At 40.4% G+C, this 26,372-nt stretch overlaps 1 protein-coding gene across 1 annotated transcript in view; it reads left to right on the forward strand.

Moving 5' to 3' along the window:
• COG7 (component of oligomeric golgi complex 7) overlaps positions 1-26,372 on the forward strand; it is a 75,022-nt gene that overhangs the window by 2,282 nt on the left and 46,368 nt on the right. Inside the window, exons 2-6 of the mRNA XM_025983806.2 lie at positions 2,940-3,088; positions 3,382-3,498; positions 4,214-4,382; positions 18,419-18,501; positions 19,299-19,421. Of these exons, the coding sequence (XP_025839591.1) occupies positions 2,940-3,088; positions 3,382-3,498; positions 4,214-4,382; positions 18,419-18,501; positions 19,299-19,421 (641 nt within the window). The remainder of the gene's footprint in view (positions 1-2,939; positions 3,089-3,381; positions 3,499-4,213; positions 4,383-18,418; positions 18,502-19,298; positions 19,422-26,372) is intronic.

A 26,372-nucleotide genomic window follows, 5' to 3' on the forward strand; every position in this document is an offset into this window, starting at 1 on the left:
GGTGAGACAAGGGCTCAAGTCTGCAGTGAAGAGAGATTATAGCAAAGGTTCAAGGAGGGGATGTTGAAGGCTCCAAATTGGAGCCTTCACATGTTTGTGCCCTAATATTTATTGGACACAAACTGTTTTCCAGGTTCCAGAGATACTGGGTCGAACAAGACCCATTCCCAGGTTGGATGGGTTAACAGGCCAAGTTGGGGGCAGGGGAAAAAAACAAGGACCAGATCATGCAGGGATTTTAATGTCACATTATAGAGTTTGTATTTGACTTAAAATGAGTGTCATGGGAAGGTACTGGAGGATTTTTTTTTTAATTTTTATTTATTTATGATAGTCACAGAGAGAGAGAGAGAGAGAGAGAGAGAGGCAGAGACACAGGCAGAGGGAGAAGCAGGCTCCATGCACCGGGAGCGCAACGTGGGACTCGATCCCGCGTCTGGTACTGGAGGATTTTTAAGCAGAGGAGGGACATGGATTGATTTCTGTCTCCATTCTGAAGGCAACTGTTCAGAAGAGTGGACTGTCATCATAGTGGCTTCAACTGGGGTTATGGCACCACTGCCATAACCTCACTGTATGGTGAGAAACGGGTAGATTTAAGATATTTTTAGGAGGAAGAATGGAAAGAACTTGCTGATGGATTGAAATGAGGGATGAGGGGGAGAACATAAAGAATGATAGCAGGTTCTTGACTTGAACAGTTGTGGGCGGAGGTGCCAAACATACAGTAACGTTGAGAGAATATGTAGTGAACATCCATATGCCCTCTACCTAGATTCTACAAGTCACAATTTACTACTCCTGCTTTATCACAAATCTGCCCATTTACCTATCCTCCTTTCCATTCTCCATCTTATTATTATTATTATTTTTAAGATTTTAGTTATTTATTCATGAGAGACACAGAGAGAGGCAGAGACATAGGCAGAGGGAGAAGCAGGCTCTCCACAAGGAGCCCGAAGCAGGACTCCTCCCCCGACCCGGGACCACACCCTGAGCTGAAGGCAGACGGCCAACCGCCAAGCCACTCAGGGGTCCCCAACCATCTGATTTTTTTGATGTATTTGAAAATGAGTTGCAGACATCAGTATACTTTACTCCTGTTCATTTCAGTTGGTACTCTAAACATAATAGAATTCAGTACTTGTTACAGCTCTTTTTTTTTTAACTACATAAAATAATTTACATAAGGTGAGATGCACAAATCTTACCTGATGCATATGATGAATTTTGACAAATGTAGGCAGCTAGGATAACTCAAACTTCTGTCAGGAAGTAGAATGTTACAATCATCCAAGAGAGTGCTCCCATTCCTCCTCGCAGTGAAATCTGGCCCTTACCCTCCCAGATACAGTCACTGCAAATGATAGTTTTAAAATGGAAAAAAGAGTGGCCTAAATTTAGGGGGCGGGGGTGGTTGTGGAGAAGGAAAAAGGTATACAGGGAACAGCAAGTACTGAAGAGTGACTTTGGGGTTTAGCAGGCGGAAGGCTGGGGCTGTAACAATTATTAAAATTCAGCATTGTTAAAAGTCAGTCTCTGTGCAGAAGAAATCACTATTCTTTGTTTTCTTAGCCTTAGAACTTTACCCAGGCCATGCTGGAAACAGATTATTTTATGGCACAGCTGAATAAACAGTTTCCTGAAATACTTCTTTAAGATGTTAAGGTTCCATTCATCGCACTGGTAGAGCAGGAGATGCTGGACTTAATTTGGTTGATTCCCCGATGAATTGCCCTTTAAAGGGTTAGAGGGGCATGCTGTTAACTCTCCCAATTCCACACAACACATCATAGTTTGCAAAGATGTTCAAGTTGTATTCTATGTTTCAGACATCTGTTAAAAAATGCAGTTTTCGGGGATCTCTGGGTGGCTCAGCGGTTTAGCGCCTGCCTTTGGTCCAGGGCGCAATCCTGGAGTCCCGGGATCAAATTCCACATTGGGCTCCCGGCATGGAGCCTGCTTCTCCCTCCTCCTGTGTCTCTGCCTCTCTCTCTCTCTCTCTCTGTCTATCATAAATAAATAAATAAATAAATAAATAAATAAATAAATAAATAAATAATCTTTAAAAAAATATTGTAAAAAATGCAGTTTTCTTGGGGCTCCTGGGTGGCTCAGTGGTTGAGCATCTGCTTTTGGCTCAGGTCATGATCAGGGTTCCTGGGATCAAGTCCCCCATCGGGCTCCCCACAGGGAACTTTACTTCTCCCTCTACATACGTCTCTGTTTCTGTGTGTCTCTCATGAATAAATAAATAAAATCTTAAAAAAAAAAATGCAGCTTTCTTTCTTTTTTTTTTTTTTTTAAATGCAGCTTTCTTAATTTCACCTGATCTCCTACCAGACTTGTTAAATAAGAAACTGGCAGATGCTTAGGGACCTGCTACCTGTGCCCAGCTGACACTGGTAGTCTGTGGACTCGATTTTGAAGACTGTGGAATGCAGACATTGGGCTCAGAGCCACGTAAGGCTGGGTTTCAGCTCTGTGAAATCTTAGGGAAGTTACTCAATCTCTCTGAGTCTCAGTTTCCTTATTTGTAAGAGGTGGCTGCTAATGATTTCTGTGGACATTAAATGTAGAATATTTGTAAATCATCTGGCACGTAGCTGACATTTACCCAGTGTCAGCTTCTTTCATTTTCTCTCCTCACAAAGGGAGTTTTAATTTAACTCAGTGGTGGAAAAGCATTAATGTTGGGTCAGGTTGATGGTTCCTTCCTTGTCATATCACATGGCCCTCACCCATAAGACTGGGGAGGACACGGTCTTGGCAGAGCCCACCTCCCAGCCCACCTCCTGTCCACTCCCCATCTTCCACAGGCTCAGAAAACTGGTTGGTAGTGCTTTGTGGAAAATTCTCTTTCTGTCTTCGGATTTATTCATCTTTTTCCCTGGTGACTGGTCCGATTTTTATCTTTTGTTCTTGGGTTCTTGCTACAGAAACAAGTCACCAGGCTCTTCAGAACATGCCCAAAGTGCTCCGTGATGTTGAAGCCCTTAAACAGGAGGCGTCTTTCCTAAAAGAACAAATGATCCTTGTCAAGGAGGACATTAAAAAATTTGAACAGGACACATCTCAATCAATGCAGGTATTCTGGCTCCTCTCTTAAATACTGATTCTTGTATTTGGAAGGCTTACAAACAACCTTATCTCAAAATTCTATCCAACACTCAAAATACTCTTTTTTTCTGGTTCTTTTGGTGTGTACATCTCTCTTCAGCACCCGCTGTACAATGTAGCCATGCATTTGGTGTCGGAAGGCGCATGGAAGCTCCCTAAAGGCAGGAGCATGCCATGATGCTTAAGTTTCAAGTCACTGGGGGAAGGTAGAGGTAAAGAAACTACCACTTCCTAGTTTTTGACCTCTCATTTCTCCTGTAGGTACTGGTGGAAATTGACCAGGTAAAGTCCAGAATGCAGCTTGCCGCTGAATCTCTTCAAGAAGCAGACAAGTGGAGCACACTAAGTGCCGATATCGAGGAGACATTTAAGACTCAAGTAGGTCATTTGCGTAGGGGATGTCACAAAGTCTGAGTAGGCAGGCACTTGAGGTTTGGAGAAACAAATGAGAAGGTCCTTTCCTTGAAACCACAAGGGATTAGTAAAAAGCAGTGCATGGAGACATGTAGGCATAGGTTGGGAAGATCTGCAATCGCTCTGGGTTTTTCCACCTGGAGTTAGTATCTTCTGCTTCACTGACGGGATCATGACCTGATATATATAATATAGCTATTATATTCTAAATTGCCTTCCAGAAAATGAATATAAATTTATGGTATCAGACTTTTTTCTTCACACCCTCACCAATAATAGCTATTATATTTTTCCAGGGTTTTCCACTTTGTTAGGAGGACAACTCTTAATTTTAATTTCCATTGATTGGACTACCAATAATATTGAACATAATATGTTTATGGGGCATTTTCTTATATGAATTTCCTTCTCCTGTATTTTGTCCATTTTTTTCAAGGTTTTATTTATTAAATAAGAGAGATTGAGAATGAGCGGGGAGAGGGGTAGAGGGAGAGGGAGAAGCAGACTCTCCGCTGATCAGGGAGCCCGAAGGCAACTGACTGAGCTCAAGGCCCTGGGATCATGACCTGAGCCGAAGGCAACTGACTGAGCCACCTAGGCATCCCTATTTTGTCCATTCTTAATTGAAGTCCCTGAGGTCTTTTAAAATAAATATTCTCTGTTCTGGCTTTTTTTATAGGACATAGCTGTGATTTCTGCCAAGCTGACAGGTATGCAGAACAGCTTAATGATGCTTGTTGATACACCAGACTACTCAGAAAAATGTGTGCACTTGGAGGCATTGAAGAACAGGCTGGAAGCCCTGGCCTCTCCCCAGATTGTGGCGGCATTCACCTCTCAGTCTGTAGGTAAGTGTGGGCCCTGTCTTGTCTTTGTGCACACCTCTTCACAAAGGTAAGGCTTTCCAAATCTTCAACCTTTTGAGGGTCTTAATGTGGGTTAAATTATGTAGTTTGGAAGTTAAGTTGTAACTTTATGGTGGTGGTCTTTTTTCAATAGTTTATGTGAATATTTTCAAGCATACAGAAAAGTTGAGATATATGTAAAACAAACATACCATCTAGATCCTGGCTTAGCATTTTACCACATTTGTTTTGTCATGAATCTACCCACCCAGCCATCTCAATCCATCTAGGTTCTGTTTGGGATGCATTTCAGAGTAACTTCTAGATAACAGGACACTTCTTCAGCTTTCATATTGATAACTAGAGTTCATTATTGGCTTATGATTCTCTTTTTTTGAGGTAAAATTTACATTTACTTTTGACCCTTGTCAAATATGATTTTTATTTCCTCTGACCTCTAATATGTGAAATCATACTAATAGCATTCCTAATATTATATTATTCTGACAACTCAAGAACAAGCTCCACATGTTTGTGAGGTGTCTTTGTGCACGCACAAGTGTGTGGGTGTTAATGTGCTACTGGATATTTGTTGATATTTAGAATTTTTTCATAGAGATCTCACTAGCAAATATCTTTGTCAGGTTTTAGTATCATGGTTGTGTTGGCATCAGAGAAATGATTAGAAAGCTTTGATTTTTCCTTATTACTCTGTTAGGTTTTAAGGAACTTTTTTTTTTTTTAAGATTTTATTTATTTATTCATGAGAGACAGAGAGAGACAGAGAGAGAGGTAGAGACACAGGCAGAGGGAGAAGCAGCTCCATGCTGGAAGCCCAATGTGGGACTTGATTCCCGGACTCTGGGATCACGACCTGAGCCAAAGGCAGATGCTCAACCACTGAGCCACCCAGGCACTCCGAACTTTGATTTTTTTAAAACTAATCCTTGTACTTTTTAGTAAGTGACTTTATCCCATTTAGTTTTTATTTAACAGAAATTTTCAGTCTTGTATGTCTCTATATTTTCTGCCTTATGTTTCTTTTTCTATTTTGTTTTTATCCCTCACAGATGATGTGAAAGATAGATGACTATAGTTTTTCTGGTGACTTAGGATTTCTTTTTCTTTTTCTTTTTTTTTTTTTAGGATTTCAAATTATAATAAACTCTCTCTCAATTTATCAGCCTCTTAAATAAAACATCATCTGACCCCCAGTTAGTGTGCTTTAATTCCTCCTGTTTTCTATCGTCCCTCTTCCCCACCAATCTAGAAGACTGCATAGTCTAGATTATTTTTTTAGATTATTTTTATTTGAGAGAGCTTGCGTGCACTGATGTGCATGGCACTTAACAGACTGAGTCATGCAGGCGCCCCTAGAATTTTTTGTATTAAAGATTTTTATTTGAGATAGTGCACACGAGTGGTGGGTAGGAGCAGAAAGAGAGGGAGAAGTAGACTTCCCACTGAGCACAGTGTCGGATGTGGGGCTCGATCCCAGGACCCCAGGATCATGACCTGAGTAGAGGACAGACAACTGACTAAGCCACCCAGTCATGGGGCCTGGGGATTAAAGTAGAATTTTAATCATGATATGCTATCAAATTATCCATTATTAATTTTCAAATTATTAATTTTATTTATCACATGGCTTTTCTTTTTTTTTATCACATGGCTTTTCTATTTAAACTTCTAAATTTAGAAAATTTTCATATTTGTTAATATTTTATCTTTATATAACTGTTTTCTACAGTAATTGCCAGTAATTGTTTATTTATGCTCAATATCTTGTTTAAATGGATTCAGTGCTCTGTTAGACTTTTCAGCCAGTATTTTCACCATTTGTTAATTCTTTAAGGCTTCTCTTCATAACCAGGATTCTGTTTTCTTTTCTTTTTTTTTTTTAAGATTTTATTTATTCATAGAGACACAGAGAGAGAGGGGCAGAGGAACAGGCAGAGGGAGAAGCAGGCTCCATGCAGGGAGCCCGATGTGGGACTCGATCCAGGGTCTCCAGGATCACACTCCAGGCTGCAGGTGGCGCTAAACCACTGCACCACCGGGGCTGCCCAGGATTCTGTTTTCAAGTAGATTTTCTTCCTCTCAGGAGCATGGGGATTATATATATAGAAAACGGATATATATATATATATCCTCAGTGTAGTAAAGAATGTCTTTCTATTGCTTTTACATGTAGAAGACAGTAGCTGCTTTTAGAATTTTTAGATCACACTTTTTCCTTTAGAATCTAGAAACCTTGCTTTCCTTGTCTCTGCCAACTATATTTTGCAAATCAGTATGAGACTGGCTTGCTTCTTTTTTTTCTTTTTTTTTTGGTAGTAAGTTTTTTTTCTTTGAATATTTAAAACAGGAGTTAGTGAGCGTATTCTGTTAAGGGCTGAGTAGTAAATATTTGGGCTTCTTGGGGCTGTACGCTTTCTGTCACCAGTACTTAACTCTGCAGTTATAGTGTGAAAGCCCATGTGTTAATGAAGGGACTACTCTTTTTCCAATAAAACTTTATGACAAAACCAGGTGATGATTTTCCCTGCTGGCTCATAGTTTGCTGACTCCTGGCTTATAAGATTCTTTCTTTTGCTTTATAGTTTTTTTTTTTAATTAATTTTTATTGGTGTTCAATTTACCAACATACAGAAAAACACCCAGTGCTCATCCTGTCAAGTGTCCACCTCAGTGCCCGTCACCCATTCCCCTCCAACACCCGCCCTCCTCCCCTTCCACCACCCCTAGTTCGTTTCCCAGAGTTAGGAGTCTTTATGTTCTGTCTCCCTTCCTGATATTTCCCAACATTTCTTTTCCCTTCCTTTATATTCCTTTCACTATTATTCATATTCCCCAAATGAATGAGAACATACACTGTTTGTCCTTTTCCGATTGACTTACTTCACTCAGCATAATACCCTCCAGTTCCATCCACGTTGAAGCAAATGGTGGGTATTTGTCGTTTCTAATTGCTGAGTAATATTCCATTGTATACATAAACCACATCTTCTTTATCCATTCATCTTTCGATGGACACCGAGGCTCCTTCCACAGTTTGGCTATTGTGGACATTGCTGCTAGAAACATCGGGGTGCAGGTGTCCCGGCGTTTCATTGCATCTGAATCTTTGGGGTAAATCCCCAACAGTGCAATTGCTGGGTCGTAGGGCAGGTCTATTTTTAACTCTTTGAGGAACCTCCACACAGTTTTCCAGAGCGGCTGCACCAGTTCACATTCCCACCAACAGTGTAAGAGGGTTCCCTTTTCTCCGCATCCTCTCCAACATTTGTTGTTTCCTGCCTCGTTAATTTTCCCCATTCTCACTGGTGTGAGGTGGTATCTCATTGTGGTTTTGATTTGTATTTCCCTGATGGCAAGTGATGCAGAGCATTTTCTCATGTGCATGTTCGCCATGTCCATGTCTTCCTCTGTGAGATTTCTCTTCATGTCTTTGGCCCATTTCATGATTGGATTGTTTGTTTCTTTGGTGTTGAGTTTAATAAGTTCTTTATAGATTTTGGAAACTAGCCCTTTATCTGATATGTCATTTGCAAATATCTTCTCCCATTCTGTAGGTTGTCTTTTAGTTTTGTTGACTGTATCCTTTGCTGTGCAAAAGCTTCTTATCTTGATGAAGTCCCAATAGTTCATTTTTGCTTTTGTTTCTTTTGCCTTTGTGGATGTATCTTGCAAGAAGTTACTGTGGCCGAGTTCAAAGAGGGTGTTGCCTGTGTTCTCTTCTATGATTTTGATGGACTCTTGTCTCACATTTAGATCTCTCATCCATTTTGAGTTTATCTTTGTGTATGGTGAAAGAGAGTGGTCCAGTTTCATTCTTCTGCATGTGGATGTCCAATTTTCCCAGCACCATTTATTGAAGAGACTGTCTTTCTTCCAATGGATAGTCTTTCCTCCTTTATCGAATATTAGATGACCATACATTTCAGGGTCCACTTCTGGGTTATCTATTCTGTTCCATTGATCTATGTGTCTGTTTTTGTGCCAGTACCACACTGTCTTGATGACCACAGCTTTGTAGTACAACCTGAAATCTGGCATTGTGATGCCCCCAGCTATGGTTTTCTTTTTTAAAATTCCCCTGGCTATTCGGGGTCTTTTTTGATTCCACACAAATCTTAAAATAATTTGTTCTAACTCTCTGAAGAAAGTCCATGGTATTTTGATAGGGATTGCATTAAACGTGTAAATTGCCCTGGGTAATGCTTTATAGTTTAGTTACTTCACTAGATTATTTTTTAGTTTGGGAAAAAAATATTTTTCTGGAACATAGTATGAACTCTTTTTATTTGTTGATTCATGTGTTTCTCCATTTCTAGAAAATTTCTTTTCTTAAATTATTTTTTTTCCATCTTTGAGAACTTCAGATATCTGTCCATCAGCTCTCCGTTTCCCCTCTCCCTATATGTTGTGTTCTCTCTGGTCTATTTGAGCTCTTCACCAACTCTCCCCGTAGTCTTTTTTTTTTTTTCTTAAGATTTTATTTATTCATTTGAGAGAGAATGAGAGGGAGACAGTAGGAGCCAGGGGCAGAGGGAGAGGGAGAAGCAGACTCCCTGCTGAGCAGGGAGCCCAATGCTGGGCTTGTTCCCAGGACCCTGAGATCATGACCTGAGCCCAAGACAGACACCTAACCAGCCAAATCACCCAGGCACACCCCCCCCAGAGTCCTTTTTTTTTTTTTTTTAATATTTTATTTATTTATTCATGGGAGACACAGAGAGAGAGAGGCAGAGACACAGGCAGAGGGAGAAGCAGGCTCCATACAGGAAGCCCGATGTGGGACTTGATCCCTAGACTGCAGGACTACACTCTGGGCCAAAGGTAGGCACCAAACCGCTGAGCCACCCAGGCGTCTCAAGACTTTATTTTTAAAAGTAATCTCTACACCCAGCGTGGGGCTCAAACTCACAACCCCAAGATCAAGAGTCCCTTGCTCTACCAACTGAGCCAGCAAGGTGCCCCACCTTAGATTCTGTTAAGGAAAGCATATACTTATGTAATTTCCTTAAGAGTATAAAACATTTATAGCCTTAAATTTCTTCTCTCCTAGGTTAAATCTTTGAAGTACTCTCTTCTCAGTTTTAAAAACTAAAAAAGTTATTTTTTACTTTTTTTTTTTTTTAAAGATTTTATCCATTCATTTGACAGGGAGAGAGAGAGAGCACAAGCAGGAGGAGCCGCAGGCAGAAGGAGAGGGAGAAGCAGGCACCCCACTGAGCAGGGAACCCGATGTGGGACTTGATCCCAGGACCCCAAGATCATGACCTGAGCTGAAGGCAGATGCTTAACTGACTGAGCCACTCAGGCGCCCCTCACTTATTAGTTCTAACAGGTTTTTTGTGGAATCTTTAGGATTTTCTGATTATAAGATCATATCATCTGCAAAGATAATTTTACTTCTTTTCTACTTGAATACTTTTAATTTCTCTTTCATGCCTCATTGCTCTGGCTAAGACTTCCAGCACTAAGGTGAATAGAGGTGACAAAAACAGGCATTCTTGTCTTGTTCCTGATCTCCCTGTTTGAAATGGTCTTTCACCATTGAGTATTATGTCAGCTGGGGGCTTTTCATGTATGGCCTTTATTATGTTGACATAGTTTGCGTCTATTCCTAGTTTGTTGAGTTATATCATGAAAAGTGTTGAATTTTATCAAAATTTTTTCTGCATCATTTGAGATGATCATGTGGATTTTTTCTATCATTCTGTTAATACAGTATATTACTTTGATTGATTTTCATGTATTGAACCATCCTTGCATCTCAGGAATAAATTCCATTTAGCTGTAGAGTATAATCTTTTTAATATGCTGCTGATTTTGGTTTGTCAATATTTTGTCAAGGGTTTTTGCATCAATATTCATCAGGGATGTGGCACCTGGGTGGTTCAGTTGGTAAGTGTCCGACTCTTGATTTTGGCTTGGGTCATGATCTCAGATTGTGAGATTGAGACCTGCATTGGGCTGTGCGCTGGGTGTGGGGTCTGCTTGGGATTCTCTCTTTCCTTCTCTTCCCGCTCCCTCCCCTTGCTTGAGAGCACTCATCCTTGCTCTTGCTCTCGCTCAAAAAAATTCATCAGGGATATTGGTCTGTAGGTTTCTTTTCTTGTATTTTCTTTGTCTGACTTTTGTATCAGGGTAATACTGGCTTCATAGAATGAGTTAGAAAGTTTTCCTCCTCTTTAGTTTTTTGGAAGAGTTTGAGAAGTATTGGTATTAATTTTTCTTGAAATGTCTTAGTATATTCCCTAGCAAAGCCATTTGGTGTGCTTTTCTTTGTTGAGAGGTTTTTGAATACTGATTCAGTCCCCTTACTTTAGATTCATTTAGAGTTCTTATTTCTTCATGATTCAGTCTTGGTAGATTGTGTGTGTCTGAGAATTTGTTCATTTCATCTAGTTTATCCAATTTGTTGGTGTGTAATTGTCCATAGTACTTTCTATTTATTTATTGATCTTATTATTTATTTTTTTTTAAGATTTTATTTATTTTTTTGAGAGAGTGAGCAAGAGCAGGTGAACATGAGCTGGTGGAGGGGCAGAGAGAATGGGAGAAGCAGACACTCTACTGAGCATGGAGTTGGACATGGAGCTCTATCCCAGGACCTGGAGGTCATGACCTGAGCTGAAGTCAGATGCTTAACCAGCTGAACAACACAGGTGCCCCTGTTTTTGTTTTGTTTTAAGAAGGCTCCATGCTCAATGTAGGACTTGAACTCACAACCCTGAGATCAAGACATGAGATCAGGAATTGGTTAGTCCACCTACTGAGCTGCTCAGGTGCCCCATGGTACTTTCTTATAATCCTTTTTATTTTTGTAAGATCAGTGGTAGTGTCCTTTCTTTAATTTCTGAACTTATTTAGTCTTCTTTTTCATAGTGAATCTAAGTAAAGGTTTGTCAGTTTTTTTTTCTTTTTTTTTTTTTCCCAAAGAACCACCTGTTGGTTTTGTTGGTTTTTCTTTTTTGTTTTGCTGTATTACATTGAGCTCTGCTCTGATCTTTGTTATTTCTTACCTTCTGCTACCTTTGGGGTAGTTTGTTCTGTTTTTTCCTAGTTCTTTATTTTTTATTTTTTTAAAGATTTTATTTATTTATTCATGAGAGAGAGAGAGAGAGAGAGAGAGAGAGACAGGCAGAGGGAGAAGCAGCCTCCATGCAGGGAGCCCAGGGTGGGACTCGATCCCGGGTCTCCAGGATCACGCCCTGGGCTGAAGGCGGCGCTAAACTGCTGGGCCACCCGGGCTGCCCTTTCCTAGTCCTTTAGCATGTGGAGTTTAAGATGTTGGCTTGAGTTTTTTCTAAGAGTTTTTTTAAAGGAAATCTCGGGGATCCCTGGGTGGCTCATCAGTTTAGTGCCTGCCTTTGGCCCAGGTCGTGATCCTGGAGTCCCGGGATTGAGTCCCGTGGCATGCTCCCCACATGGAGCCTACTTCTGCCTCTCTTCCTCTCTCTCTGTCTATCATGAATAAATAAATAAAATCTTAAAAAAAAAAATAAAGGTAATCTCTGGGGATGTGGGTGGCTCAGTTGGCTCAGTGTCCAACTCTTGATCTCAGGGCCTTGAGTTCTGTGGACCTACTTAAAAAAGGGGCGAAATCTCTGCTAAATTAGTACATCCCCAACACGTTAGTTACCCCTTTCCATCTCTGTTTAGAGTGACAGTCTCCAAGTTCACATGCCTATTTCATTTTACACCAATGAATTCAGTTAAGTTGAAACAACTTTTTGTAGCACAATTTTACATGTAGCAGAAAGATTCATTTATCTAAAGGTTCTGAGGAAAATAATAAGCATTTTAAGGGCAGATAGCCATCTTCTAACTCATGGATTCCTGCCCATCAAAGTGAGATCTACTGATGGATTTCCAAAGTCTAGCTGGGTTATCATCACAATAGTTCCTCTCACAGATTTTCCTCCCCAGCTGGTATAAAAGATTGGGTACTTACCTGTTCGTGCAGTTTAAAAAATATTTTTTCTAGGGGCACCTGGGTGACTCAGTGGTTGAGCGTCTGCCTTGGGCTCAGGTCAAGATCCCAGGGTTCCAGGATCAAGTCCTGCATCAGGCTCTGCGCAAGAAGTCTGCTTCTCCCTCTGTCTATATCTCTGCCTCTCTCTGTGTGTCTCTCGTGAATAAGTAAATTTTTAAAAATTAAAAAAACCTTTTTCTTTTTACTTTTATTTGAGACGGTGGCATCTGAGTTTTAGCCAGAAGGGGGCAGACGAGTGCCAGAGGTGGTGCTGCCAGGTAGCCTGACCTGGAGGCTGCCTCCCTGGCTTTGCAGCAGTAAGCTCAGGAGCAGGTGCTCCCTTTTAGTCATTTCCTCTGCCCTTAGGAAAATATGTAAGAAACTACTTGATATTAATACCAGAATGTGGCTCCTAGAGTCCATTGGTACGTGTGGAATGCTGATGTTTACCAAATTATTTCCTTAATTCCTCAAGCTATCGAATACGTGCACATTTAAGGGGTTGAGTTTGTTTGCTTTTGTACAAATCCTATCTGGTGTAATTCCACATAGGCATTTCGAAAGGATAACTCACTTCTAAATATTATTTAAAAATACTGATTATGCGAGGAACAGCCGGGAATGCAAAGATGACTAAGATAAGGTTGCTGCCCTTCAGGGACCTCACAGCTAGGTTGAGGGTGAGGCCTGGAGAGGACAAGTATACAAATAATTTTATTACAAGATGGAATGTGAAAATTGCCTTAGCCATCCTCCCAGGGTGAGGGAAAGGATGGTGGAAAATTGAGGCAGCTTTTATGAAAACACAAATTTATGTGCAGTACTTTGAAAGAGAGATGAATTAAAAAAATTTTTGAAACTGTTTCTGATTATAAAAGAAATACCTATACAGGTTATTGAGAATTGGAAAGATATACATAAAATAAAAGAGAAGATGATTTACCAGTGAACTCAGCACCCAGAGATGACTGTTAGTATTTTTTTTTAAAAGATTTTATTTATTTTTTTATTTGAGAGGAGGATAGAGAGAGCACAAGCAGGGGGAGGGGCAGAGGGATAAGCCGACCCTGCTGAGCAGGGAGCCTGACTCAGGACTTGATCCCAGGACACCAGGACCGCAACATGAGCCAAATTCAAATGCTCAACCATTGAGCCACCCAGACATCCCCAAATTTTATTTATTTATTTGAGAAAGAGAGAGGGAACATAAGTTGGGGGAGGGCAGAGGGAGAAACAGATTCTCTGCTGAGTGGGGAGCTCGGTCCCAGGGCGGGACATGGGACTCGATCCCAGGACCCCGGGTGCTCCAAGCAGCTGTGTTTCTTAAAAGCCCTCTAGCTCAGCAGATGGAGCTACACTACAAATTGAAAGTCCAAACCCACCAATGACTTCATTGGTTTCATTTTTCCTTTTCTTGAATTCAGTTAGAATTTGTTTCCATCACCAACAGTTGAAAAAGTTAAATAGTACTGGAGGTTTTACTGGGGAAAAGAACATTTTTTTCCTCTACCACTTTGTTCCCCAGTCCTGATCCCAGGAGACTACTTTTAATTCTCAGAGCTCTTTTTTCTGGCATTTCACTTTATATTCTGCATAATATATTTATTTACTTTTAAAGATTTATTTATTTCAGAGAAGGGGATAACATGCGTGCATGTGCACATGCATGGTGTGGGGTGCACAGAGGGGGGGTAGAGGGAGAATCTCAAGCAGGTTCCCCCCTGAGCACCGAGCCCAACATAGGGCTCAATCCTATGACCCTGAGATCATGATCTGAGCAGAAATCAAGTCAGATGCTTAACTGACTGAGCTACCCAGGCACCCTTTTGCATAATACATTTATTTTATTTTATTTCTTTGTATATTAATTTTAGGCACTGTTGGCTTCCTGTTGTTATAGCTAAGGATTTCACTTTCATACCACTACTTTCTCCCCTTTCCTTTTTTTTTTTAATATGTGGTTTTCTTTTTTTTCTTTTTTCTTTTTTTTATTTATGATAGTCACACACACACACAGAGAGAGAGAGAGAGAGAGAGAGAGGTAGAGACATAGGCAGAGGGAGAAGCAGGCTCCATGCACCGGGAGCCCGATGTGGGATTCGATCCCGGGTCTCCAGGATCGCGCCCTGGGCCAAAGGCAGGCGCCAAACCACTGCGCCACCTAGGGATCCCTCCCCTTTCCATTCTCCTCATATACCATTGTTTTTAGTTGAATTAATAGTGTTTCTATTATCACACCTTTATACACTCAGTTCATTTTTGTAGAGTCAGGTCAGACACTATGATTTTATTTTTTATTTTTTTTAAAGATTTATTTATTTATTCATGAGAGACACAGACTGAGAGAGAGAGGCAGAGACATAGGCAGAGAGAGAAGCAGGCTTCTCTCAAGGAGCCGGATGAGGGACTCGATCCTGAATCCTGGGATTATGACCTGAGCCGAAGGCAGGCACCCAACCACTGAGCCACCCAGGCATCCCAGCACTATGATTTTAATTCCTTTCCTATTCAGCTTCACTTTATCCTTAAGTTTCTGGTTTTCTTTTTATTCCGTTTCATTCTTGCTACGGTCCACAGGCTGTCTTTTTTTTACACAATGGGAGTGAGGCATTCTTCTGAGTTCCTTCCCCCTTTTCTCCAGAGACTTTCCTTTTGGAATCCTCTCCTCTTCTCTGAGCTGGATCAACACCACTCCTGGAATTCTTTGCTAGATCTGAGATTTAACCTTCTGCACCTGTCAGTTGTCATTTTGGACAAGTCTTGGGAGTTAGATGATGCATCTGGATCTGGCTGAGAGATGGTCTCAGCCCTTCTGGTTGTGTAATCTTGACTGGCTTATTTATTCCATTGCCGATTTCTGTATCCTCTGGCCTCAAAGGGTTGCGCTGAGGTTGAAGTGAGGTTGTATAAATGGAAAAGCTTTGGAAAAAGCATGAATGTAAAAGGGCAACAGCTAGCTTATCCACAGTGCATTTTTTTTTATGTTGTTACCTACTTTGTATACCGAAAGTCTTTGACATTATCCTTACCTCTTTATATTTATTGATCCATTCAACCAGATACTCTCTTTCTCCAGAAAAAATGAGTGACAGAGAGTGGGAGAAGGGTGAAGGGTGGCCCTCTCAGGCACATGCCTAATGGGTGGTGCCCATGTCTATGCTTAGGAGGAACCAGAGCAAAGCAGTACAGACTGATGCAGTGAGGGAAATATTTTAGGATGAGATTTAAGAGCATTTCTTCCCATATATTTATTTCATTTAACAGGTGATTATGGCATATCTCCTATGAGCAAAGCACTATGTGAGAAATACTTCCTTATGTCTAAATAGAAAGTGAAATCCTATGCAAGAGCAACGTAAACGAAGTTTCCCATTGGTGCTATATGTTTGTTATATTGTCTTGTTTATAATCTAAAGTCAGTGGTTAATGTGAAATAATAAGAATCCATTGGCCCTGTATTACACTGTGGGTGGATAGCATAGACTAGGGACCCCATCTTATTCACATGAGGCCTGTATCAGTTTGGGATCCTTTTGGTTGCAAGTGACAGAAACCCAATACAAACAGGCCTAGAGAGAGAGAGAGAGAGAGAAAGAGAGAGAGAGAATATATTGCTTATGGAACTGAGAAGTTCAGGAGTAGATCTTGCTGATCTAGGAGTATAAACTGTGTTGTTATTATTAGGACCCAGTCTCTCTTGCTGTTTCTTGGCTCTGTCTCTCTGTGTGTTGGCATTACTACTTCCAGGTGTTCTTTTCATGTGGTGGCCCCAGGAGTTCCAGGCTTCTGTCCCCACAACTTTCGAAGAAATCCCAGGATTAATCTTGATTGCATTGATGGGCAGGCTTTTGTACCTTCAAACCAATTACTTTTTATCAGATGGATTTGAGGCTGTGGCTGGCCATATCTTGGATCCTGGAGTCAGCTTCACTGGAAATATTTAAATGAAAAATGGTCAAAAGGTACAAACTTCAGTTATAAGATAACAGATACAATGTACAACATGATGATTGTAGCTAACATTGCTATATGATATACAGGGCAGTTGTTAAGAGAGTAAGTCCTAAGAGTATTCATCAGAAGAATTTTTTTCCTATTCTTTTCTTCTTTCCTTTCTTTTTACTATGTCCATATGACAAAATGGATGTTAGCTAAACCTGTTAATATCATTTCACAATATGTGTAGATCAAACCGGCAGGATATATGCCTTAAACTTGTACAGTGATGTCATATCAATAAAACTGGAAATAAAGCCAAAGTAATAAATAGTAGTATGATTTGATAAAGACAATTGACATTCTCTCTGTCTTATGTGTATGTAATTACTAGCAGCTGTAGGAAAGTGCTAATGGTATTATTTGGTAATATAAACTAAATTTTTTCCTTTGCAAAAAATAAAAGGAAAATGGGAGAATGGGAGGCAGGTGCATGGTCCCTCAGAGAACAACCAGACTTCTGTCATCAGAAGAAGGGCAGTAGGGTTTGGTTGCAAAACAACACATCTACCACCAGACACTGCAGCACCCAACAGATGGCTTTTCACCAGGCAGGGGCTCAGCAATGCTTTCTGCATTGAATTGGTAGTATTGCCAGCAGCCTAGAAGTCTTTATTATTGTTGCCAAAGTAGGTTTCCTATTTCTTTCTTTCTCTTGTCTGATTCAGGAACTTCCCCTGGTTTTACAAATTTGTGTTTATTTTAATGTATTCACCTTGAAAAACTTGAATTCTTCTGTAAGGGCCAAAGACTCACATGTCACTTTTGAGTTTTCCAACACTTTTACTAACTTGCCAAATTCTGTTTTATTATTTTTCCAAGATATGACAAGTTCTACTCTCTGGTGTTGAAATTTTTAAAGTTGTGATTGTATTGTTAGACTAGTAAATGTTGTAGCAGTTTCTATCTATAAAGCATTCTTTGAGTATACACCGTAATGTTGACAGTCCATAACAGAGTATGATAGGCAGTTTTTTATTTTTGTTTTCCATTTTTTTCATCACAAACATGCTATTTATATTGCCAAAAAACAATGTTCTTTTAAACAGTCATTAATTTACATTTTTTGAGTGCCTGCTGTGTCTGCTATTTTCTAGGAACAGTGAGACAAGACAGGAAAGGTCACAGCCTCATAGACCTTGTATTTCCCAGGGTGAGAAAGATAGTAAACTGTTATAGAAGTAACTAAATAGAATAATACAGATTTTGATTAGTTCTACAAAGGGAAAGGTCTGATAGGGAAAAAATAATAGGAGAAACCTAATTTAGGTTAGCTGATTGGGAAAGGCCCTCCTGAAAAGGGAAGAACCACATAGCCAGAAAGATCATCCCAGGCCTAGTGAGTGCAAAGGCCTAGGGGCAGTAAGGAGCATGATTTTTTTCTCAGCAGAGAAGGGTCAAAATAGTTGAAGAGCAGTAGTTTCATATGGTTCAATCTGTACTGTGGTTGAGCAGTCCTGCTATTGACCTGCAAGTGACTGAAGCCCTCTGGGCTGCACTTTCTTCCCCTGTAAAATGAGTTTCATTGATGGTTTTTTAGATACCTTTCTGTCACTGACATTTTAGGATTCTACTCAGGGCCAGAAGGAGGTAAGGCAGTTGAATTACCTAAAGCACAAAATCTAAGAAGGCTCTCACCCTGCCCTTGCACAGCCCTGAAAGTGAGAGTCTCCTTCAATTTTGCAGCCCAGGCTTAGCTCTACCCACCCCACCAACACACCCCTACCCCTACCCAGTCCCAATCCTGATTCAAACTCATTTCGCTGTTCCCATGTAATAGTGATTTTGCTGATATATAATCTTAGCTATGTCACTGATGCTATTGATGTGTTACTTAAACAGGCTACGGCTCACAGTGTCTGATTCTCATTCTGCCCTTATGCTTGACTTATTTTTCATATTTATATTCTCCCTGCATGAGTTAATTCATTGTGTAGGTAGGAAGTTTGGAACTCAAGCTTACATATATCCACGTTTAGCCAGGTGAATTCTTTCTCTTTTCTGCAACAGGAAGCCTGGTAACAAGGTGTTCATGTTTTCCGTTGTCCTCCCTTAGAGCAGTCCAGAGTGTTCGTGAAGGTGTTTACTGAAATTGACAGGATGCCCCAGTTGCTCGCCTACTACTACAAATGTCACAAGGTGAGGAGCCTGTGGTGCTTATGGTTGTGGAATGCTTCCCTGCTGGGCTGCAGAACTCCAGCTGTCATTGCTCCAAGGGAGAAACACCTGCCTCCTTGCTCTCTAGCCTTTTTCTTCCAATTAGCCAGTAGGGGGTGTTCTTGGTCCAGCCTGTGGATTCATTTGCTCACCAGTTGGAAAAAAACAAGCTCTCAGTTTTCAGCCTTTTTTGTGTTGATAGCTGCATTTCACTTACAGATGGAACAGTTATTTTAATTTCCCTCATTTTTGTCTTTCAAGGCAGAGTCGTATCTTAGGCCTCATGTCCTCAGCAAGCCTAAAGAATTTTCTGTCTTCTAGAATAGTTGACATGGCATAAAAACCCCAACAGCTTTCCAGGCTAACTTAATGCCTTCCAGTCCAGCACTCTTGTGTGTTTTAAGCTGTGGTGTTGGGCCATGAAGCTAAAGTGCACATGTGCATACACACACACACACACCTCTTAAAGTTTATTGGGAAGACTGTAGCAGGCCCAGTGGAAGGGACTTGGCGGGCTTTTGGGGCAAGGTAAAAGGAGAAAGGAGCCCTTGGAGAGCAATGGATTTAAACTCTAATCCATGATCAGGGCAGGTGACTGTGAAGTCTTCCTTCTGCCCCCCACCCCACCTTTGTTTGCAGCGAATGGTCATCAGTGGGCACCCGATTGCTCAGGGTGGTAGGCAGTGGGAAATCGCTTGCTTTGCTGGGGCAGCAGGGCAGCTATAGTGGGTGGTATGTTCTGTTTACTCAGCAAGGTCCCCTCTATTCTGTCTTTGCAGGTACAGCTTTTAACAGCCTGGCAAGAACTGTGTCAGAGTGATCTCCCCCTGGACCGGCAGCTCACTGGATTCTATGATGCCTTGCTCGGGGCTTGGCATACGCAGATCCAGTGGGCAACGCAGGTAACAGCTCGCTGGGTCCTAGGGAATGGGTGGCTGCCCTGGGAGTGGTGTCCCCACTGCTTCCAGCACTGCTTGAAACACCTCCTTGTTTGCTGCCCTCACCAAAGGAGTTAAAGATAAGCCTCGAAACCCAAGGCAGTAAAATCTTTAGGTCTCCTTAAAACTCCTCTTATCATTCTTATCTGTATCTTAAACAGAATCTAATGTGACAGTGTTGCGTGTTGTTCGGCCAGGGAGCCCATGAAATTCCTGAAGGCCATTATCTTCTAATCTAAATTCAGGAGGCCCTTGGTCAGGTGGTGTTTGACTGAACAAGATTGTTTTTATCTGAACTTCGGATATAATGTACCTGGCCTAAAGTTAGTTACCCTTGTTCACACAGCATGCCCAGAGTTTGAGGAAGAGTGCAGTTTTAAAGGTGCCCTCTGATTTAGTGGACTGATACGACAGAGGAACTTCATTTCCAGTGGAAGCTTCCCATCACTTATTTTCCCCAAGCCTCTCGGCATAGCACTTTCTGCCATCCAAGGCCTGAACTCTTGTTCCTGGGTCTTGATGCCACAAGATGCCCCAGATCCTCTTTCTTTCTTTGAGGAGAGAAAAGGCTGTGACTTACTGCCCTGTGGATGGTGTGGCTTGGTATTTTGTGTTTGCTTTCAAAATGAGCTGTGAATTCCTCTGGCAGGGTTCATTTCTCCCCTGCTGTATAGGAACTTGACCATAGCTGGAGAGAATCCCTCATCCAGGGTTGTGTTGCTCCCTGTGGTTAAAGTGCTCTGCTCCATTCTTGTTGCTTCTCCTGGAGCCAGTGGAACTCAGATTTAGGTCACAACAATGCAAAACACAACCTCTAGACGTTTCGCAACACTTATGTCAATTGTCGCTCTTCAGTCACCCTGTCGCTGCACATTCATTTCTGTGTCCCTTCTTCTGTCTTGTGTCATGAGGATAAAACCAGTTTATATCCACATGTGTCAAGGCCCTTAACTATCTAAGAAAAAGGATTTAGACCTCTCAGACTTTTGTTCGGGCCTCGTCCTAAATTTTGTAAGAGGTGAGTTTGTGCCAATTGTTACTTTTGGTCCATGGCCCATTTCCTTTTCAGAGGGTAATAAGCATAATAAGTGACTGTCATCTCCTGAAGTTTAGTATAGTACAAAAGAAAACCAAAGACACCACAGTAAATGTGTCCCCTTCTGATTTACCCCCCACCATTTTAATATGAAAAATTTTCAACATATAAAAGAGTTGAAAGAATTGAATGGTGACCACCCAGGCACCACTTTGTGCACTTTGCAATGAATATTTTGCTATGCTTGCTTTATCATAAATCTGTCTTTCCATGTATCTATCCATTCATTGGTCTTTTTTTTTTTTTTTAAGATTTTATTTATTTATTCATGAGAGACAGAGAGAGAGAGAGAGAGAGAGAGAGAGTGCTAGAGGCAGAGATACAGGCGGAGGGAGAAGCAGGCTCCATGCAGGGAGCCTGATGTGGGACTCGATCCCCAGTCTCCAGGATCAGGCCCTGGGCTGAAGGCGGCGCTAAACTGCTGAGCCACCTGGGCTGCCCTTTTGGTCTTATTCTTTTATTCATTTCAAAGGAAGTTACAAATATCATTTACCTCTGAACATGCCTATTAGTAACTAGAGTTCAATATTTGTTTCCTTTTTTCTTTGAGGTAAAATTGTGAAATGAAATGATCTTAAATATGCCACTTGATTAGTTTTGACAAATTCTGTATAACATAATCTCTGTTAAGATACAGAGAACATTACCATCATTATAAGAAGTTCTCTCATGCTCCTTCCTAGTCAGTACCCCTGGGGGCATCCACTATTCTGATTTTTTAGCACTATAAATTAGTTTAGCCTGTTTTTGAAATTTTTTTGTTTGTTTTTGAATTTTACATAGAATTATATAGTGTGTGTTCTTTCCAGTAAGGCTTCTTTGATTCAGGGGCATATGTTTGTGAGATTTATTCACATTGTTGTGTGAATCAGTACTTTGTTCCTTTTAATTACTAAATACTGTTACATGGCATGAATAGACTACAGTTTGTTTATTCATTCTTATATTGAGGGACACTTGGGATATTTCCAGTTTGAGGCTATTATGAATAAAGAGGCTAATGAACATTGTTCTCTAAGTCTTTTTGTGGACACACATGTTCATATCTCTTGGGTAATTACCAAGGAGTGGAATTGCTGGGTCATTGGGCGGGTGTATGTTTTAGATTTATAAGAAACTGCCAGACATTTTCCCAAAGTGTTGTATGTTTTATATTCCCACAAGGGTGCAAGAGTCCTGATTGCCCTATATCTTTGCCAACGTTAGATGATGTCAGTCTTTCTAAGTTAGCTGTTCTAGTGGGTGTGTTGTAGTATCTCATTGTGGTTTTAAATTGAACTTTCCTGATGACTAAGGATGTTGAACACCTTCTCAGTGTGCTTATATCTTCCTTTGTGAAGAGTCTGTCCCATTATAGAAAACTGGGTTGTTTGCGTCTTCATTATTGAGTTGTAGGAGTTCTTTATATAGTTCAGATAAAAGTCCTTTGACAAGTATGTTTTATAGATACTTCCTTCCAGTCTGTGGCTTAAACAGAGGTATTGACTTTGATGAGGCCTAATTTATCAATTTTTTTCTTTTATAGTTATTGTTTTTTAAGAAACCCTCCCCAGATTGCAATGATGCCCTTCTCCTAGAAGCTTGTTTAGTTTTTATAGTAAGGTCTGTGGTCCATCTTGAGTTGGTCTTTGTGTACGGTCAGGTCAGATTGTTTTCAGGTGGGCTGTTTATGTTGATTCTGTAGCTCTAGTTGAGACGTTCGGTTTTATGGTCTGTGAACTTGGCAGTAGGTGGTTCTTTGGCTGATGGTGGGAGGAATTCCTTTGCCAGATCACTTCAAAGGACAGGGAATACCTTTGAGCATAAGAGACCCAGTGTGTTTTTGTTTTTTTTTTCCCGATGTGTTTTAACTGAAATGTGTAAAAAAAAAAAAAATGCCACTAAAGGTTTAGGATCTGACTTTATAGTTTGATCAGCTGATCAACCAGTTAAAGCTCCTTAGAACGAGTTACTTAGTTTAATTCTTCCCCTGCCGTGGGTCACTGGAGTAGGAGAGAAGTGGAAAGGAGATTTTCACTGTGCCATCCTTCCTCACAAGATGTGGCAAGGAGTCAGAATTCCTTTTTCTAGACAAGGCTCATTTCCCTTTCTTTCTTGGGTCCCTTCCTTTCTTGCAGCAAAAGGTTTCTTTGGTCAGATGACAATGTTGGGCTGGGTGGTATCTGAAGGTGATGATTCTCTGACATTAGCATGTTTGCTGATAGTGAAGGGACTTCACTGGCTAGAGACGGGAGGGTCTGTATTGGTACAGCTATGTGTGTGGTTAGTGGAACCATGCAGTGGAGGAACTGTGAGTTCAAGACAGAAGTGTGGCTTTCTCGGGAAGATAGAGTCTGGAGCAATAGAGTGAATGCTGACATTGCTGTTTTAAGAATGATTTTGGGGAAAAAAAAAAAAAGAATGATTTTGGGGGCAGCCTGTGTGGCTCACTTCAGCCCAGGGCGTGATCCTGGAGACCCAGGATCAAGTCCCACGTCAGGCTCCCTGCATGGAGCCTACTTCTCCCTCTGCCTCTCTCCCTCTCCTCTCTGTGTTTCTCATGAATAAATAAATAAAATCTTTAAAAAAAAAAGAACGATTTTGGTGTCAGAGCTTCACCTATGTAGTTTCCCTGCCCGGAAAGCTTAACCCTAATGCTGTCATGAGGAAACATGCAGAGAAGAGCACCTGGGTGGGTCAATCAGTTGAGTATCTGCCTTCACCTTGGGTCATGATCTCCGGGTTCTGGTATTGAGCTATTCATCAGGCTCCCTGCTCGGTGTGAAGCCTGCTTCTCATCTCCCTCCGCCGCTCCTCCTGCTCATGCTCTCTCTTTCTCAAATAAATAAATAAGTCTTTAAAAAAAAGGAAGCATGCAGAATAAATTCAAATTCAAGACCATTTTGTGAAACAGTTGTCCAGGATTCTTTAAAAATGTCAATGTCATGAAAGAAAAAACTTGAGGAATTGATTTTAGATTATAGGAGACAAAAAAAAAGAATGGCAACTAAATGTGACTGCACAATCCTTGATTGGATTCTACAGGATGACAAAAAAAAAAAAAAAAATCAAGGACATTACAGAGACTATTGGGGAACTTTGAACTTGAGCCATAGCAGATAAAGGTATTACTTCAAGACTAAGTTTGATAAGTTGTATTGGTGTCCCTTTTCTGTTAGGGACAAACTCAGTACTTACGTGATGAATGCAATGGTACCAAGTGTGCTCTCTTTAATGCCATAGCCAATTGGATGTTTCCTTAATAGCTGGAAGTTTGCCTAGAGGTAGAAGCAGTGTAAGAATCCTTATCACACACCCAGAGCAGTAGAGGCATGCTGAGCTCAAAAGAACCTGTACCATCACATCGAATTAATGATGACAAAATTTAGTTTCAGGGTATCATCTTCATCTGTCCTATTATTTTGAATTTTACTAGTTTTAAAATTGAAATGATTTTTTTTATTGCGGTGAAATATATATAATGTAAGATTTACCATTTTTACCATTTTTAAGTTTACGGTCAGGCAGCATTAAGTACATTGGACAATTTGATTAACTATCACCATTATCTGTTTCTAGAACTTTTTTAATCATCCCAAGCAGAAACTGTGTGCCCATTAAGCAATAACTCCCCATTCCCTTCTCCCCCATGCCCTGGTATCTTTTGTGCTACTGTCTCTCTACATTTTCCTATTCTAGATCCCTCTGAGAAGTGGAATTATACAGGGGCACCAGGATGGCTCAGGTGGTTAAGCATCTGCCTTTGGCTCAGGTCGTGATCCCAGGATCCCTGGATGGAGCCCTACATAGGGCTCACTGCTTAGTGGGAAAGCTGCTTCTCTCTCTCTCTCTTTCTTTCTTCCTCTGCCTCTCCCCACCACTTATTCTCTCTTTTTCTCTCTCTCTCAAATAAATAAATAAAATCTTAAAAAAAGTGGAATCATACAATATCTTTTCTTTGTGTCTGGCTTATTCCACTTAGTTTTCAAGGATTATCTGTTGTAGCAGATATCGCAATTTTCCATTCCTTTCTTATGGCTGAATGATTTTCCATTATATGTATCTACCACATTCTGTTTATTCCCTCATCTGTTAATAAGCACTTGGATTGCTCCCACCTTTTGGCTATTGTGAATAATGCTGCAGTGAACATGGGTGTACAAAAACCTATTTGGATCCCTCTTTTCATTGGTTTTGAGGTATATATCTAGGAATGGAATTGCTGGATCATATGCTGGATATGATCATATCATATCATATCATATCATATCATATCATATCGTTTAACTTTTTCAGGGACTGCCAGACTGTTTTCCACAACAGGTGCACCATTTTACCTTCCCACCAACAAATGTGTGAAGGTTCCAGCTTCTCTACATCTTTGCCAACATTTATTTTCCTTTCCTTTTATTTACTTATTTATGTATTTTAAGGTTGTATTTACTTGAGAGAGAGAGAGAATGAGAATATGTATGGGTTGGGGAGGGGCAGAGGCAGAGGGAGAGGGAGAGAATCTTAAGTAGATTCCCCACCTGGGGCTCGATCTCACAACTCAGAAATAATGATCTGAGCCAAACCAAGAGTTGATGCTTAGCTGACCAAGCCACCCAGGTGCCCAACTAAACTTTTTTTCTAAGAGTTTTATACTTTTAATGTTTGGGTCTGATTAATTTTGACTTAAATTTTTTTTTTACTTAATTTTTTGTAGTGGTAAAAAAAAAAAATTTTTTTTGTAGTGGTGCAAAGTAAGGCTCCAGTGTTTTTCTTTTGCATGTAGATATCCAGTTTTCAGAGCACCACTTGTTGAAAAGTCTGCCCTTTGCCCATTGAATAGTCTTGGCACTCTTTTAAAAATCATTTGACAGTGTATGTGACAGTTTATTTCCAGGCTCTCTATTGCATTGGGCTATATGTCTGTCCTTATAGCTGCTGCCACACTGTTTTGATTAGTGTACCTTTGTAGTAAGTTTTGAAATCTGGAAGTGCAAGATAGCCAACATTGTTCTTTTTCAAGATTGTTTTGGCTATTTGAAATTCCTTGAAACTCCATGTGAATTTTTATAATGGGCTTTCCTATTTCTCCAGAAAACATTTTTGGGATTTCAATAGGGATTGCCTTGAATCTGTAGATGGCTTTGGGTAGTATTACCATCTTAACAGTATTAAGTCTTCCAGTCTATGAACACAGGATGGTCTTGACATTTATTTGTATCTTTAATTTTTTTCAGCAGTTTTTCATTATTTTCAGCATATAGGTCTTTCAGCTGTTATTAATGGTATTATTTTCTTAATTTCCTTTTTGAGTTGTTCATTGCTAGTGTATAGAAATGCAATTGATCTTTGCTTGTTGATTTTATATCCTATAATTTTGCTGAATTTATTAATGTTAATTTGTGCGTGTATGTGAATTCTTTTGGTTTTCTACATTACAAGATCATGCAGTTTATGAAGAGAGATAAGTTTTTCTTTTTTCCTTTATAGTTTAGATGCCTTTTATTTCTTTTTCTTGTCCAATTGTTCTGGCTAGAACTTCCAAAACTATGTTGAATAAAATGGCATATTTGTCTTGTTCCTGGTCTTAGGAAGGGGAAAAACTTTCAGTATTTCATCACTGAGTATGATAGCTGTTTTTCTTATGTGGCCTTTATCATGTTGAGGAAGTTCTTTTCTATTCCTAGCTTTTTGTTTTTGTTTTTAGATTTTATTTATTTATTCATAAGAGACACACAGAGAGAGGCAGAGACATAGGCAGAGGGAGAAGCAGGCTTCCTGCAGGGAGCCTGATACAGGACTTGATCCTTGGACCTCAGGATCACGAGAGCCAAAGGTAGACACTCAAC

The sequence above is a fragment of the Vulpes vulpes genome, chromosome 3 (genome assembly GCF_048418805.1).
Source record: "Vulpes vulpes isolate BD-2025 chromosome 3, VulVul3, whole genome shotgun sequence".
Lineage (NCBI taxonomy): Eukaryota > Metazoa > Chordata > Mammalia > Carnivora > Canidae > Vulpes > Vulpes vulpes.